The sequence below is a fragment of the Folsomia candida genome, unplaced genomic scaffold, assembly GCF_002217175.1.
Source record: "Folsomia candida strain VU population unplaced genomic scaffold, ASM221717v1 Fcan01_Sc002, whole genome shotgun sequence".
Taxonomy (NCBI): Eukaryota; Metazoa; Arthropoda; class Collembola; order Entomobryomorpha; family Isotomidae; genus Folsomia; species Folsomia candida.
Window position 1 is genome coordinate 17,362,014 of NW_019091194.1, and position 15,434 is coordinate 17,377,447.

General features: G+C 40.0%; 3 protein-coding genes and 1 non-coding gene across 4 annotated transcripts; all 4 read right to left on the reverse strand.

Annotated features, from left to right (window-relative positions):
• Positions 1-505: 505 nt before the first annotated feature.
• On the reverse strand, positions 506-3,293 carry LOC110843975 (isocitrate dehydrogenase [NADP] cytoplasmic). Its single transcript, XM_022090050.2, has 6 exons — positions 3,138-3,293; positions 2,242-2,743; positions 1,852-2,147; positions 1,657-1,739; positions 1,337-1,587; positions 506-1,247 (listed from the first exon to the last, which is right to left on the reverse strand). The coding sequence occupies exons 1-6, from the start codon at positions 3,154-3,156 to the stop codon at positions 1,154-1,156; spliced, it is 1,245 nt and encodes a 414-aa protein (XP_021945742.1). The 5' UTR covers positions 3,157-3,293; the 3' UTR covers positions 506-1,153.
• Positions 3,294-3,725: 432 nt separating this feature from the next.
• On the reverse strand, positions 3,726-9,067 carry LOC110843167 (steroid hormone receptor ERR2). The gene is made up of 11 exons (XM_022089114.2): positions 8,496-9,067; positions 7,619-7,768; positions 7,303-7,527; positions 7,089-7,221; positions 6,921-6,978; positions 6,705-6,783; positions 6,547-6,628; positions 6,314-6,475; positions 6,037-6,218; positions 5,753-5,925; positions 3,726-5,661 (listed from the first exon to the last, which is right to left on the reverse strand). Exons 1-11 carry the CDS (start codon positions 8,526-8,528, stop codon positions 5,496-5,498), a joined length of 1,443 nt encoding a protein of 480 aa, XP_021944806.1. The 5' UTR covers positions 8,529-9,067; the 3' UTR covers positions 3,726-5,495.
• A 754-nt stretch (positions 9,068-9,821) lies between these two features.
• LOC118434566 (coiled-coil domain-containing protein lobo-like) lies at positions 9,822-11,586 on the reverse strand. The gene is made up of 4 exons (XM_035848358.1): positions 11,194-11,586; positions 10,960-11,112; positions 10,754-10,890; positions 9,822-10,679 (listed from the first exon to the last, which is right to left on the reverse strand). Exons 1-4 carry the CDS (start codon positions 11,323-11,325, stop codon positions 10,214-10,216), a joined length of 888 nt encoding a protein of 295 aa, XP_035704251.1. The 5' UTR covers positions 11,326-11,586; the 3' UTR covers positions 9,822-10,213.
• On the reverse strand, positions 11,553-11,626 carry Trnan-guu. Its single transcript has one exon. It is a non-coding gene; the product is annotated as a tRNA-Asn (tRNA).
• Positions 11,627-15,434: the final 3,808 nt, after the last annotated feature.

Here is a 15,434-nt window from a genome sequence, read left to right on the forward strand (position 1 = left end):
ACCTTGTGCACTTTGGGTGCTCTTTTGTAATTACAGACAATTACGTGTCGTCGCGATGCATCTCACTGCGAGATTCTCACATCTAACAACAATGTCCACCTTTGACCTGATGCATGTTCCTGGGAGTAGTGCCAAATTCCTGAGAAAATAATTTCATAATCTTTCATCATCATCCATACCCTCATCCACTTCCGTTTCATCTCATTCATCAATAATTAAGTATTTAAGAAATGCCTTTGTCGTGTTAAATATTAAATGGTCACTAATATTAGTGGTTGCTCTAGTTTTTATGGCGTTGAATACGCTGGTGATGCAGATATCATTGGGTGCGTGTGAGTAAACTCGCCATGAGCAAGTGCACATGCAAATGCAAGTTATTATACACTTTTGGTAGGTGAAATGCATTGCTGTTATGCTTTGGAATTAAGTATATTGTTTAGTTTTTCGCGTTGCACCAATTAATTGACGATTGTCGGGAATAAAGTGACAGTGATCAACCAATTAATTACACTGGTTAGATTTTCTTTTACTTTTTTTTATTCCATCATAAAATGAAAATGCGAGAGGTAAAAACCAGAATGTTACAAAACAGGATAGAATAATAGGCTCTGAATAGGGCGCAGCTATTATGACAGTGGACATGATAAAATTGACAATAACGATGATCAATAAGTTGTGACGTGCCACACAGTTACTAAACCAGCCACATGGTACGCTACAACTATTAAAATGCACCAATTAACTAGTACGTTCACAAAAACCTAGCACCTTGAAAAATAATGAATGAATGAAATATAACAATCATCATCATAATTAATGAGACCATTATTGCAAGGGACATGAAGTGTTGTTGAAGCATCACAATCGGGAATAAAGGTGAGTTTGGAATTGCATGACATGATACAATACGTACTTTAAAGGACTGACAATTTGTGTAAATATAATATCAATCATCATCCCTCCACCACAACCTCTAATGGAAAATGGTTGACAGCAGGGGCATGGATATAAAATATAGTATTTTTGATCGATGATACATAATATCCAAAAATAGAAGAATAGTAGAGTTTCAAATTAGATAGACAAGGCAAATTTCACGATATGATTTAAAACATTTCTCTTAATACTTGGCCGTTCCCTCATTTTTAACGAGTCATGCTAGTCCGGCCGCTTTCAGATTGACCTTCAGATCCTCTGACAACTTGCTTAAAAATTCAAAAGTTTCCATGTAGTCCTTTCGGTCGACACTGTAAAAATAATTTGTCGTGGAATATAAGTATAAATTTTCAAAGGTTGAAATTAATTGATGCTTGTATGTATGTATATATATCCTTACTTCATGGTCCCCTTGACACAAATGGCAAGATCTTTGGTCATGAATCCAGCCTCGATCGTGGAAACACAAGTAGCTTCCAGAGTTTCGGCAAACTTCTTGAGTTGCTCATTGCTGTCCAATTTCGCCCTGTGGAGGAGTCCACGTGTCCACGCGAAGATGGATGCGACAGGATTCGTTGACGTTTCTTTTCCCTGTTGGAACATCCTATAGTGACGAGTGACCGTACCATGGGCGGCTTCAGCCTCAACAGTCTGCAGATATATGTAACAATTAGTGGGTGTTTCTCATCAAGGTGATTCAATTTATTGACATTGACATGCCTTTCCATCTGGAGAAATTAGAACACTTGTCATTAACCCGAGTGACCCAAAACCTTGGGCGATACTATCAGATTGTACGTCACCTAATGGAACACAAATTTTGTTTAATGGATACATATGCAGATACATGATCATGTCGTTGTTATCATTGCGTTGTTGCTCGAATACATATAGAGTAATCGTTCAATCAATTACCATCATAGTTTTTGCACGCCCAGACATAACCGCCCTCAGATTTCATACAGTATGCGACCATGTCATCAATTAGACGATGTTCGTACCAGCATCCTGCCTTTTCAAACTTTGACTTATACTCCGTGTCGTAAATTTCTTGGAAAATATCTTTGAATCTGCCATCGTACTTCTTCAGGATGGTGTTCTTGGTGGAAAGATAGAGTGGGAGTTTGCGATCTAATGCATACTCCATAGAAGAGTAGGCAAAATCACGAATGGATTGATCCAAGTTATACATCCCCATTGCCACACCGGACCTAGACGAGCAGATAAATAAATAAGGCAATCAATTCAATTTACATATGTAAAACCCAACGATACGACATCACATACTGGATTATGGTCACTCACCCATTGAACTCATTAACGACATGCACAATCTCAGGGGAACCGTCCTTGGGGACGAAACGCATCTCTAGCCTGCCCTCCCCGGGGACGAGGAAGTCGGTGGCGCGATACTGGTCACCATGAGCGTGACGCCCGATAATGATGCTTTTCTTCCATCCAGGGACGAGACGAGGGACGTTTTTGCAAATGATGGCTTCGCGAAATACCGTTCCTCCAAGAATATTTCGAATCGTTCCATTTGGCGACCGCCACATCTGCTTCAGGTTAAATTCCTTGACGCGAGCTTCGTCCGGGGTGATTGTGGCACACTTAATCCCGACGTTGTACTGCTTGCACGCATTAGCGCAATCAATAGTGACCTGGTCATTCGTCGCGTCACGGTTTTCCACTCCTAAATCGTACACCTTCAGATCGATGTCGAGAAATGGTAAGATGAGCTTAGCTTTGATGTCATCCCATATTATTCTGGTCATTTCGTCACCATTTATATCAACGACGACTCCAGCTAAATCAATCAAAAATCATTTTAAATGCGTACGTGACATGTTTGACCTTTCAACCCATTGCCGCTTTTTTAAATCATATATTCAAATAGATCATTTAATATGAATGAAGTTAAGTAAAAGTATGGAGTCAATCCACTCGAACTCCAGAACTCGAGTCACACACATAATATATTATGCAAGGCCAAGGTCAACTCAGCCAGCAGCAGACTGGAATAATGAAATGAGAAGCAGACTAATATATTTATAACTCAATCGTCTGATTCACCTTGTCGTAAAATAATAAGTACATCTAATGGCTTCAGTGAACCCAGTTTTATTGTATTTCTTACAGGTTGCAGTATTTACACTTTGTCCACAGCTTTAAAAAGGGCGACAAAAGGGCTTGCGACTTACCTTTAATTTTTTGAGCCATATTCAGAAAAGGTTTATTTTCCTCGGCTGGAAAGTGGTTCTTGTATTTAAGAAAGGAGAAAGTTTCGAGAGAGCACTGCACTGATTCGCCGGCGAAGACTGGGCATAGACTGATCGAGTCGAGCGTCACTCTCGGTTTCCACCCTTTGGATGGACCACCACCACGATTTCCAGTATCATCCTCCTTCTGCAATTATTATATTGTTATGGACGAAGCGATTCGTGAATCTGCAATTTTCCATGGTCATTTATTACATACGCAATGAGTTCGACTCGTGCAGTACGAAGGAAGAATAAGCAATACATGCTCCACTAAACTTGTTATAAAACCATCGTCGTGAATGGCTCATGGCATTATGTAAGGTTTTACATATTTTATCTCGCTGGGGATGGATGAGTACACGCTGGATCTATTATTCCACCACTTAAATTCATGCTCATATGCAAAATCCGTACCTCGCACTCGCCATGACCGTGCGAACCAAATGGTGTGAACTGAATGAAACCGGCACAAGCTAGAGGATATTTCGTCATGTTCCGAGTCAGGTTTCACAATATTCCTCCTCCTCGTATATTTTAAGCTGCATCATTTCTTTATTTTATTTATCTTTTCAATTTATAACAACAATAATGGTTTCCATATTTAAAAGGGCGCAGCACCAATCGGTTACGACGTCTTGTTCCAAGAACAAGGCTAATTAACATTTTTTATACATTTAATAAGTTTTACATCTAAAATAGTTTTCCTCCTCTTCTTCTTTCTTCTTTTTGTTTATGTAATTCAGGTACTCATGAATCAACGAATGGTGTGACCGATACGATCACACGGTCACAAAATAATTAAATGTGGTTTGTCATCAAATACAAATAGTTTTATGAAGGTTAAATACATGTTTTTCTTGAACTAATTATATACTCAAATCCTTTGGTATTGGCTTTTAAATTATAGTAAGTTTACAAACGGTGATCTATTTATAGAATAATATATTATAGCGAAATAAATGTATAACAATATGTGGTGAAGTTATATTTAAACGATAAATCTTTTGTGTTTCTTTTCCTCTGTAGATCATCTAAAAAAACCCAAGACCAAGCAGAAATAAATAATACAATAATAATGCATAGCAAAGATAACAACAAGGTGATGATGAATAGCACCACGGCATTTTAGTCAACGGTAATATATGTACGTAGGTCATACGCAGGTCAGTCACAGTCACAGCATTCTATTTAGTATCATCCGGTAATCATATCAATAACTAAAGCACCAATAATAAGACGTAGTTCTCCTCCTCTCTTTGACTTCGAGGTCGAAAAGTGCAAAACACTGAAGACAAAGGCAAAATCGAAAACATATATATTTTTGGTTTTGTTCTTCTAAATAATTAATCGAATTAGGAATATTGTTTTATATTTTCTAACTCGCAGTCTTTTCAATTGTTTTCCTTTCAGCCACGCCCAGGACATTCGACATGTCCTCAAGTATTTTTTTCCTTTAGTTCAACTATCTATCATAATCATCACTACTGCATATTGTGCAATATGCTCACACAGTCCAGCTGCCAAGCACTTATCATTGGCCTTTTCATATCCATTTTTTGTCTAACTTGAGTTCATACATATGTAGATGATTAAACCTTACAGGTCACTTGTTCCAGTTCCTAATTCATAGTGATTTTTCAGTCATTCCCATTTTTAGCAGAGATTTTGCAGTGCAGATTTGTAGTAGTCCTTAGTTAATTGTGATGTAAGCAGGTAGGTTTACATAATAATTCTTGTTCTTGTATTTTGTTATCCTTTTCTTTCTTATCCCTATTTAATTATACTATTTGTTTGTGTATAATTTGTTTAGCCTATAAAAAATGAGACCCGCATCCAAAATCACATCATATACACGCGCTCGTCATCTCCTTTGTCGTCAGTCATTTCATATAGTTCCAATTTTTAAATTATATATAGAATCATCCAATTTAAACGCGCAACAATTTTTTTTGATATGCGTCTTCTAAAAACGATTCGCCGTTCTTAAAATACAAACGACGACACATTAATGAATGTGTGACGTGCCGACGTTGCTTTGTTTGTGGGGGTGGGAGAGTTTGGTTGGTTCTTTTTGCAGATAATTTAACGAGGGACCTATTACTTTATATGTATATATGTTATATATATTACATTACGTTTCATAAAATTTTGCTAACTACACAACTAGCGGCAGGGAGTTTGTACATTCTTTCTCTCTTCACTTTTGTTTGGGCAAAATGTGTAATTTTCCTTCGCTCGACTATCAAAGGCAATTAAAGCCGTCCATTTAAATAATGGACAGTTGTCGATGGTTAATTTTTAACGAAAATGTGCCTCCAACATTTCAACAAAGAGTTTGTTCATGGACACTTTCCCTTCTCGACGGATTCCCAACCAAAATTTTTTCACGGCAGCATCAGATTGACGGAGGGATGGAAGAGTTAGGAGAAGAGTTTGCATCTGGTTTGGGCTGAGATTGGATGGTCTGCAAGCAAATTCACATGCAAAATAAAAAGTGAAAATAATTCTTGCAATGATTTAATGCTAAGAATGATTTAATGGAAATTAAGACCAACCTTAAAACGGAGACGCAATCACTTAACGCCATGAGAATCGAGTCCCTCAGTTTCTTGACGGAGACGTGCTCTTCAATCCGCGTGTCTGCATTGACCAGGACGAGTGCTTTCATGATGCAAAATTCCTCTCGTGTGATTCCAACACGTTCCAGGCGTTCTACAACTTGCATGCACTGGAAATACAAAATATTTTATTTCACACTTTCGAAATACTCGAATCAATAAATAGTCAGCTTCTAGTAAATAATTGTAAAAATAAATAAAATATGCAATGCAATGCTCACCGGTAGGAAAAGGTCTACCACACCGGCATCACGAGCCGCCTTTTCGTCCAAAGAAAGGTCAGAGGCAAATACAAGTCGTCCATCGAGACCAACAGAGCGGAAGGCGAGTGAGAGGGTGAGAACTTCGGCCCATGTCGATTGCAGAAGACGCATCTGGTCGTTCAAAGTTAGCTCCGTGAATCCTAAAAGTTACACCCAAAAATAAACTAATTTATTTCACAATTTATCATTTTTTAAAATATGCGCATGCATTTATGCATTTTTTTTATGTACGTACCTGGAACATGCTTAGCCCATCCAATAATGGAGATGATTTCCCTGTCGTACAAACTGCTGAGAAGAGTGATGGCTCGTAATTCGGCAGATTCAATTGAAGAAGATTCGCCAGCTAGTGGGATTGCAGGCTCACTGCCGAGTAAAGCCATCAGCACTTTGTTATCTGCGCACGGAACAACGGTCAATTTAAAATGCATACATAATAGTGCATAATTATCTATGTGTAGCGCTAACCTTCTAGCGTCGGCTTCTTTGGTGGTGTTACAACGGGATATGGCATATCTGAGTTGCGTCGATACTTTTGCCTCCCTCCACGCTTTAAAGCGGAAAAAGAATTAATTCACTATAGTTGTATGAATGGTATAAAGACTAAATACTAAAAGAAGACTTACCACCCGGTCAAGTCGGACTCCTTCTTTTAACATCCCCATTCTCAAGCATTTCTGAAAACGGCAAGCCTGACATGCTTTCCTGAAACAACAAATTACACGCTTTTGAAGTTCATGTGCATCGTTTGTATCTGAATATGCAAAAACTCGAGATTTCCGGAAAAAGATTGATATGATTTGTTGGAAATTGAAAAGATGTAAATGTATGTAATATAATACCGTCGTCGCTTGTTTATCTCGCAGTCATTCGATGCGGGGCAAGTATACTCAATGTTTCCTGGAAAGATAAGAATTCATATTATCATATTGTCCCTTGCTTTCGAAGACATATTTATTATGAAAATTTTGTGTCCTCAAAATAATGCGTTAATTATGAACTAAACTCACCTTGAATTGTCCTCTTAAAAAAGGCTTTGCATGCTTCACACGACGCGACCCCGTAATGAAATCCGCTCGCAGTGTCTCCACAAACGAGACAAAGACGTTTCGGACCGTCGCTACCATCCTCTCTCCCAGTCTCCTAGGAAAATATGGATCACGTGTCGACTATTTTACACTGAATTTGGTACCATATTATATTAATTTGGTTGCATATGTGTACCTCTGAACGCGAATGGTTATTGAGATCTGCAGCTGTGGTGGAGGAGCAGAAATGGCGATCGGGCGAGTCTGGTGAGGAGCCAGAGTCGTCATAACCACTCGGTCGTCTGATGTGGCTGTGGTGGTGCCCCTCGTAGCCACCCCCACTGTTGAGGGTCAACGTGGCATGCTCGCTCTTGGGAGAGAGTGACGCGAAAGCCGTGGATCCACCAGCACTAAAGTCGAGCTATTACGTACACATATCACAAAGAGTATTTCAGTGAAGGACTTTATGTTTCCTAAAGGCGGAATAAAAGGTAATCAAGAGAAAGGCCAACCTCGGAGTGAATGGTGGTTGTTGGGGACATTGCATGCCTTTCATCGTGATGCTGTGGGGAAGAAGACGCAAAGTCCGAACTGTTGCTCTCCTTCTTGATGAGGAGGGGTGACAGAGAGTGATGGTGCCGGTCATCAGAAGACATCAACACCTACAAAGATATGCCATGAGACGTATGTGCATAAGGAATATTATGCAATTCATAACGACATTATGAAGCATGAATTGATGACATTATGAGTGGGGCGACAATAAAGCTCACGGAATGCCTTTATCATACTGCATAATCCTCTCCCTTTCTCTCTGATGCATTACTTACTTACTACACTATATACTGGACTGGGTTGGATCGATGTGTGATCTGTGCAAAAAAATTGGCAAGTGGTGGTGGTGGTGGATTTTGGAATCGGGTTGCGAATTTCGCCGAGCGTCCCGTGTTTACTCGCAACAGCGTTATTATGGAGTAGTAGTGCAAGATCAATGCCAAGGCCTTGTTGCCATATATTAGATATACATACATACCAGTGCCACCACCGAACTAAACTAAACCACCGTCATCATCATCACAAAACCTCCAATATATATTATCCATCCACCACCACTGACCATGGACGAAACTCGGCTGACAACAACAACAATTGCAATGGTTGCAGTTAAAAGCACTATAAAATATGAGAGAGAGATGGACGAGTGGCAGCCTTTCTCTGGAAAATTTGATGTCACATGAAATTATAATGCTGCCGAATATGTGGACTTGATGGCACCGACGGTGAAAACATGAGACTTTCACAATGGAAAGTGAGACAAGGACGGAGCGAGTGAGACGCTGCTGATTATGCATGCGAATTACGGTGAAAATGAAAAGAGGATTTTCTCACCAAGTGATCCGCAGTACTCCAAGGATCCATCATCGCATTCCCTTCTACACCTTGTGGTTCATCCGCATCTAGCCCACTTTCACTCTCACTTGCTGACTCACTGAAATGAATTAGTGGCGAGTAGGTCCCTTCTTCCACTCATGGACTTGTCTCTTCTTCTGTTCTGACGTGAAGAGTGGTGCTGCTTGGTTGAGACGCTGAGCGTATCTGAAGCAATCCGACTTCTGAGTCCTCCTCTACTTCTGGCTTTCTTCACTTCCTCCTAACTCACCGGCTTCACTGACAACTGACAACACTGGTGGTACTCCTACTATGACCACCACCACCTCCTCCTCTCGTCGTCGTCGTCGTCGTCTTCGTGGTGCTTCAACTTTCTCTCGAGTTTCCTCCTCCTCCTCCTCCTTCCACTCCACACCCGGGTTTCGGATCGGCGGATTTCGCTCGGTCTTCTTCTCTGCTGCTGCTGCTAAGCTTTGCCTTCTTCCTTCCGTCCATTCATGCATCAAAATACGGAGGAAAGGAAACACCACCAGCAAGAGCGAGCAGAAATATAATATGGTATCGCCGGAGAGAGGAGAGTCCATACAGCGAAATGTCATCCTCTCACAACATCAACGTTCGGGGGAGTTCGCTTCAACTTATGGTTTTCCTTCCATAATACAAACGCTTGCTGCTCCTGCCCTGGAAGCTTCCATTCCCATTTCAAGTTTAAGGCCAGCAGCAGTAAGCAAGCAAATCATCGGGATTGGTATAGCCATGCATACTACGGATGCTTGTTGTGGAGGGGCGTGCATCCATGGGGACCTTGGGTGCACTCCGAACCCACACAGGCGTCGGGGAGCGGAGGGGGTCCGTCGACAGGGGTCTGGCGACATGGGGGCATCTTTCGTGGGTGGACCCTGTTGCCAGGCAAACTGTGCAACTCGGTTAGTAGGAGGTGGCGAAACTAGGAGCATCCACTTTGCCAATATAATAATGTAAGCACGAAGAAGAATAATCATTATCCACATTTTCCCAGAGAGCTACATATGCATTCAGATAGCAGAGTTACAATCCCATCCTGCGATAGCTTGCAGTAATAAGGCAACAAAAAACTACATGATGATGATGACGACGACCAGAGAGAGTCCTGTCCAGCCAGGGATGAGATGATGAGGATGAGAGGGAGGCTGGTTAAATATGCTATGCGATGTACATATTATATTGTATATAACTATGTAACTGTTATGAATATAAGCATGAATTCGGATCATCATTAGTGATGTATAGTTGGTTGCTTGGTCTTTTGCTTTACAATTCTGTTGTATAAAAAATAATATTCTGTTGTATAAAAAATAATATTCCTAGTGCATGAATGTATGCTTACATTGCACTAAAGTGTGGGTGGGTGGGTAGCGTTAAAAGATGGTGGATTTGCCCCCACTATACATCGCTTTTGACTAACACAATGCAATACCGCACCACTAATCGTAAGTAACTTACTACCCCTCATCATCATGTTTTTAATGCTAATACTCAACGCCTTGTGTAACCTTGAACTTGGGGAGATTTAAAATTGTATTATTCATGCAGCATTTAAATCATCATTATTGCTTTGATTTGTGGGGAAAACTTGTAAAGCACCGAAATTTTGCATGATTGAAGCCAAATAAATATGAATGTATAGTAAATATAGCATTGCAGATATTTTGATATCATGGTGGAGCTCATGATTTTCATCAAGTTATGGTCTCTGAAAATTGTATAAGAAAGATATACATAAATGTGCAGCATCGGAAGCTAAATACTTTTGTTTCTTTTTCCTTGTAACTTCCGTAGAATTTAATTTCAACCTTATTGGACAATATTTCGCGGATTAATTTAAGAGATAGTTTCAAAAAGATGCAAAAATAGCGTGCCCCCGGATGGGCTCGAGTGGGATGTTCCATTAACTCTGGGGCGAAGAACTCCTTGAAGAACTCGGCGCAAGTGAGGGCGTCCAAGAATTCTGGGTAACCCAGGACACATGGGTTTATAAAGGTTGGGAAAAGCTTTTGGGTACCGCACTCGTTTTTTGGAGCTATGACCAGGGCTCGGCGGCGAGGGAACTGGGCTTGAAATTGGCGACGGAAATTTTCAGCATGCCAGAGCACCGTCTTCTCCTTGTCCGTATTCTGATAAAATGTGGATGGAAACTTGGCCCGTCTGATTAAAGGACAACGACGGCGATTCATATGCCATTCGTTCTCGTGTCATATTTACTCTGTTATTACACTTACTCTGGGTCGGTGGCGTATTCCGTGGCGTCGTATCCCGGGAGGTTTTCAGGCCAGGCAAGTCTCACTCTGGATAACATGTTAATTAATTTATCCACATTGGTCGAGTCCAACAACAACTTTTCGGGGCCTTTCTCCTCCTATTAAACAGTACGAGTTTCTTTATTATAAAGCTCAACTAGTTCAACTGTTAAAATATATAGTGAGACCTGCAACGCCTGCAAAAGTGCGACCTCTTCAGCCAGAAGAGCTTCATCTTCTTCCTCGTTCATAACTTGGTCAACTGCCTCCTGTTCCGAAGCGTCCAAATTTTCCAGCCCCTCGACCCCCCACTCCTCCCCGTCACCTTCTTCAAAGTCCTCCTTTTACATTTTACATTAAAGATTTGTATCAGTGCCTTGGACTTGTCGAGAAATGAGCAATTGTCTCAGCTAAACTGCTACCTCTTCTTCAAACAAGTTGTCAATCTCATCCTGCCTCACGGGCTTCTCGTCCAGCCAAAACTTGTCCATTTCTTCTTCGAATTCATCCCCAAAGGCGAAATGGGGGTCGTCCTCTTCAAACTCAGACTCCATTTTGTACAATATTTACCAGAACCTTGGCCTCCCGAAGTTAGGTCGATATCTCAGTCCTATTGACTAAAAAGTTGTAGCATGGATGGACATTCACAACGATTGCACGATTTTTAGTATCTTGGTAACATCGCCAAACGGCCTCTCAAATATAGTGACGTAGTGCCAAATGTTCTTGGTTTCACAGATTATAATGCCATAATGTGAAATTAAAAATTGGCAAAATATAGCGCCCCCGGGTGGGCTCGAACCACCAACCTTTCGGTTAACAGCCGAACGCGCTAGCCAATTGCGCCACGGAGGCATAAGCTAGTCAAATGTAAATCGCGCTTTAGCTAAGTTTTTCGGCCCAAAATCAGAATCAGCGTTTTAAATTTTACCACTTTGATTTTAACCATCACAGTGGTAAAGTGGTAAAAAGTGGTATAAACTGATAAGAAGTGGTAAAAACTCATGACTAGTTGATTTACTCATGATTTACTCTGGGGGAAAGTCAAGCTAAATGATATGTTTAGTAATATGTAATTACTAATAATAGTTAACATAATGTTTCTCATCCTCATCACACATCAACGTTTAATTGGATTACACGTAGTTTTAGTCGAAAAACCTACTTGATATAGCCCGAGTCAGGCCACTTTTGGTTATCACTCAATCCGACTTTTTTGCATGAAATGTGCAGGAAACACTTACATAACACACTTATTGAATAATGCTTCTTGCATAAACACCGCTTAACATATCCTGACTTTTTACATAATTCAATTTCACATAAAACTGGAAATTTGACCATAATCATGCATACAAAAACCAAGTTGATATAGCCCGAGTCAGGCCACATTTGGTCATCACTCAATCCGACTTTTTTTGCAAGAAATTTTATCATTATTTCAGCTCTGCGACAATTTTAAACTTTTGGTGCATAATACCCCACCCACCTATATGACCCCCACCGGTCAACCACTGGATCGATTTCGCCCATCTTCGAATTGAATTCCTCATTTGACGGTCAAATTTTGACCCATACTACATGTGTGCCAAATTTAATGTCGATAGGATTAGTTTTACGACAGTTATCGTCCGACAGGCAGACGGACAGACAGCTTGTCCGTGCCGGAAATTGTCGTAGAAAGCTGAAATTTGGTAAGGGGCCGAATAGCGATCTCGGACGCCTAAAGGTTTTCCGTTCCATGGGTTTTCCTAACCTACCAGGGTTTTTCCTCTACCCATGTCAACTAACAATGGAGTTCTCCCAGCGTATGCTCACCGATTTGGACCAAACTAGCGTCAATCTATCGCAAATATAATTAGTATGAAATTTGCAAATGGAACTATCTGCCAATGCGCAGGTTTGGCGAAGATATTTGCATCCAAAGCGGAAAAAATGCGAAGCAAATTTGGAAAATGACAAATTCGCCAGCCTTAGGGGTGCGTTTACTCCTCTTTTTATGCAAATATCTCTGCGAAACCTGCGCATTGAGTTAACACTGAATATCTAGGAGTTATAGTGGTACTTTTTCGTTTTTTAGCACTTTGAGTGGGTGCAGCGGGCGTAAATGTGACCATGGAATGAAAGAACTTTAGTGTTTTAGTACACTCCTGTGGGATACTACCACGTATCCAAGGGTCTATTGGTTTTTAGCCCGAACCAGGGCTTATGTAATTGTCATGTCCGTCTGTCTGTCTGTCCGTCTGTCTTTCGATAACTCTCGAACGAGTTGACCGATTGGCTTGAAATTTTTACCATATGCGTATTGGACAAAGTTAGGAAACGAGTTTGTAGATGGGCCAAATCGGTCAAGTGGTTGACCGGTGATGGTCATCGGAGTGGGTGGAGTCTTATACACCAAAATTTCAAAATCGTCGTAGAAAGCTGAAATTTGGCACAAAGGTTGCTAATGGCTGGTAATAGATAAAAATGAGTTCAAGTTGGAAAAATTTTCATCTTGAGTGACCCTAGGGGGTGACCAGGGATGGGCAATCCCAGGATTACTTTAATCAGATTAAGTAATCAGATTACATTGAATGTAATCCGTAATCCAATAATCCACGAAAAATTCACATTTTAAAGTAATCCGTAGTCCGTAATCCTAACTAGGTCTGGAAATGATGTGTAATCCGTAATCCCCAATTTTCGAGATTGGAAAATGTAATCAGATTACGGATTACTTTGTTGGATTACTTTGCACCTGTAAACGGGGTGACAGCTCCATCTTGCAACTTCTCCAGAGTTTGAGTCACTTGCTGAACTTGAGTGCTTAAACTACCGTCTGGATTCTTCAGCAAAGTGCAAAGTTTAGAGAATTTTGGAACAATGAGTAGGGGTTGATTTACTTCAACACATCTCTGTCAGCATCGTCACCTGCACAAGGTCTTGTTAGTTCTGCCATAAGATAATTTTGTCTGTTCTAAGAAACCAACTGTCGGATGAATCATTCAACGTTCGTTTTTTACACTAATCATCATCATGAAATATAAGTGTGACTCTATTCAGAATGAACTGTTCCAAATGAAATTTAGCAAAGGGGTGGAGCGAGACGGTCACACGGTCATGGCATGCCAAAACTATGTCTAGATTTTATTTTTAAAATCCCCGCCCAGAACTACGTATAAAACTATTAAAACATAAATACGACATTTTCGACGTTGGCGTCGTCGACACGGTCACGCGGTAATGCCACGTCAAAACTATGAAAATTTTTGTAATCCCTGTCCAAAACTATATCTAAAACGGCCAAAACAAAAAATTCGACACCTTTGATTCGTGGCATCATCACCTTGGGGCCATGACCTTATGACCTACAATTCCCATTTTCAAACTCATCCGTACTTCAAAAAATTAGAAACCCATTGGCGAAAACCGCATGATGAAATTCGAAATCGTTATAAAGTTATCGTGGTTAATTACAGACCGGCGGACAAAACATTTCCATTAAGGGATTTCGCTTCGCTTCACCTTTTAATACATAAATGTAGATTTTTGTAATCCACATAATAATCCGTAATCTGATTACTGTAATCCGTAATCCGTAATCCACATCATCAATTTATCCCAGTAATCCAACAAGTAATCCACATTATTTCAGAAATGACGTAATCCCAATCCAGTAATCCCATGATAATTTTGAAATTAATTAATCTGTAATCCGTAATCCATCGAAAGTGTTGGGATTGCCCATCCCTGGGGGTGACCCATACTGATTTTCAAAATCGTCATATCGAGCTGAAATTTGGTGGAGAGGTTGCTTATGGGTTTTAATGGAAGAATATGACATGAAATTGGTAAAATTTTTATCTAGAGCGACCCTATGGGGTGACCCATACCGATTTTTATAAATTAACATAGAAAGCTGAAATTTGGACCAGAGATCCTTACGGCTTTCTCATGAAATAATATAAAGTTAAATATGAAAAAAATTAACCAGAGGGGCAATAGAGGCGACTCCCATTGGGAAATAGTCAAAGACAATGGATAGTAAGTATTTTTAGAATTTGGAGCCTATAGTAGTACGAAAGATTGATGCTAGTTAATGCAAAAATTAGTATAAAATAGTGGCACTTAATTTTATAGAAAACTGCTGATAAATATGGGTTTACAATCCCTGGTTCGGGCTAAGCAAAGCTGTACGGATAGGTTTTGTATGCATGATTATGGTCAAATTTCCAGTTTTATGTGAAATTGAATTATGTAAAAAGTCAGGATATGTTAAGCGGTGTTTATGCAAGAAGCATTATTCAATAAGTGTGTTATGTAAGTGTTTCATGCACATTTCATGCAAAAAAGTCGGATTGAGTGATAACCAAACGTGGCCTGACTCGGGCTATATCAAGTAGGTTTTTCGACTAAAACTACGTGTAATCCAATTAAACGTTGATGTGTGATGAGGATGAGAAACATTATGTTAACTATTATTAGTAATTACATATTACTAAACATATCATTTAGCTTGACTTTCCCCCAGAGTAAATCATGAGTAAATCAACTAGTCATGAGTTTTTACCACTTCTTATCAGTTTATACCACTTTTTACCACTTTACCACTGTGATGGTTAAAATCAAAGTGGTAAAATTTAAAACGCTGATTCTGATTTTGGGCCGAAAAACTTAGCTA

Bases quoted from the DNA above. Each gene is read 5' to 3' on its own strand.
- LOC110843975 (XM_022090050.2), bottom strand. The intron at 2,148-2,241 runs GTGAGTGACCAT...CTGCTCGTCTAG, and splicing joins GTCGTTAATGAGTTCAATGG to GTCCGGTGTGGCAATGGGGA. The intron at 1,248-1,336 runs GTAAGGATATAT...TTATTTTTACAG, and splicing joins TGTGTCAAGGGGACCATGAA to TGTCGACCGAAAGGACTACA.
- LOC118434566 (XM_035848358.1), bottom strand. From the start codon at position 11,325: ATGGAGTCTGAGTTTGAAGAGGACGACCCCCATTTCGCCTTTGGGGAT. The intron at 11,113-11,193 runs GTAGCAGTTTAG...AAAATGTAAAAG, and splicing joins ACAACTTGTTTGAAGAAGAG to GAGGACTTTGAAGAAGGTGA. The intron at 10,680-10,753 runs GTAAGTGTAATA...TCCTTTAATCAG, and splicing joins GAATACGCCACCGACCCAGA to ACGGGCCAAGTTTCCATCCA.
- LOC110843167 (XM_022089114.2), bottom strand. From the start codon at position 8,528: ATGATGGATCCTTGGAGTACTGCGGATCACTTG. The intron at 7,222-7,302 runs GTACACATATGC...ATATTTTCCTAG, and splicing joins ATAACCATTCGCGTTCAGAG to GAGACTGGGAGAGAGGATGG. The intron at 5,662-5,752 runs GTTGGTCTTAAT...ATTTGCTTGCAG, and splicing joins GATTGCGTCTCCGTTTTAAG to ACCATCCAATCTCAGCCCAA.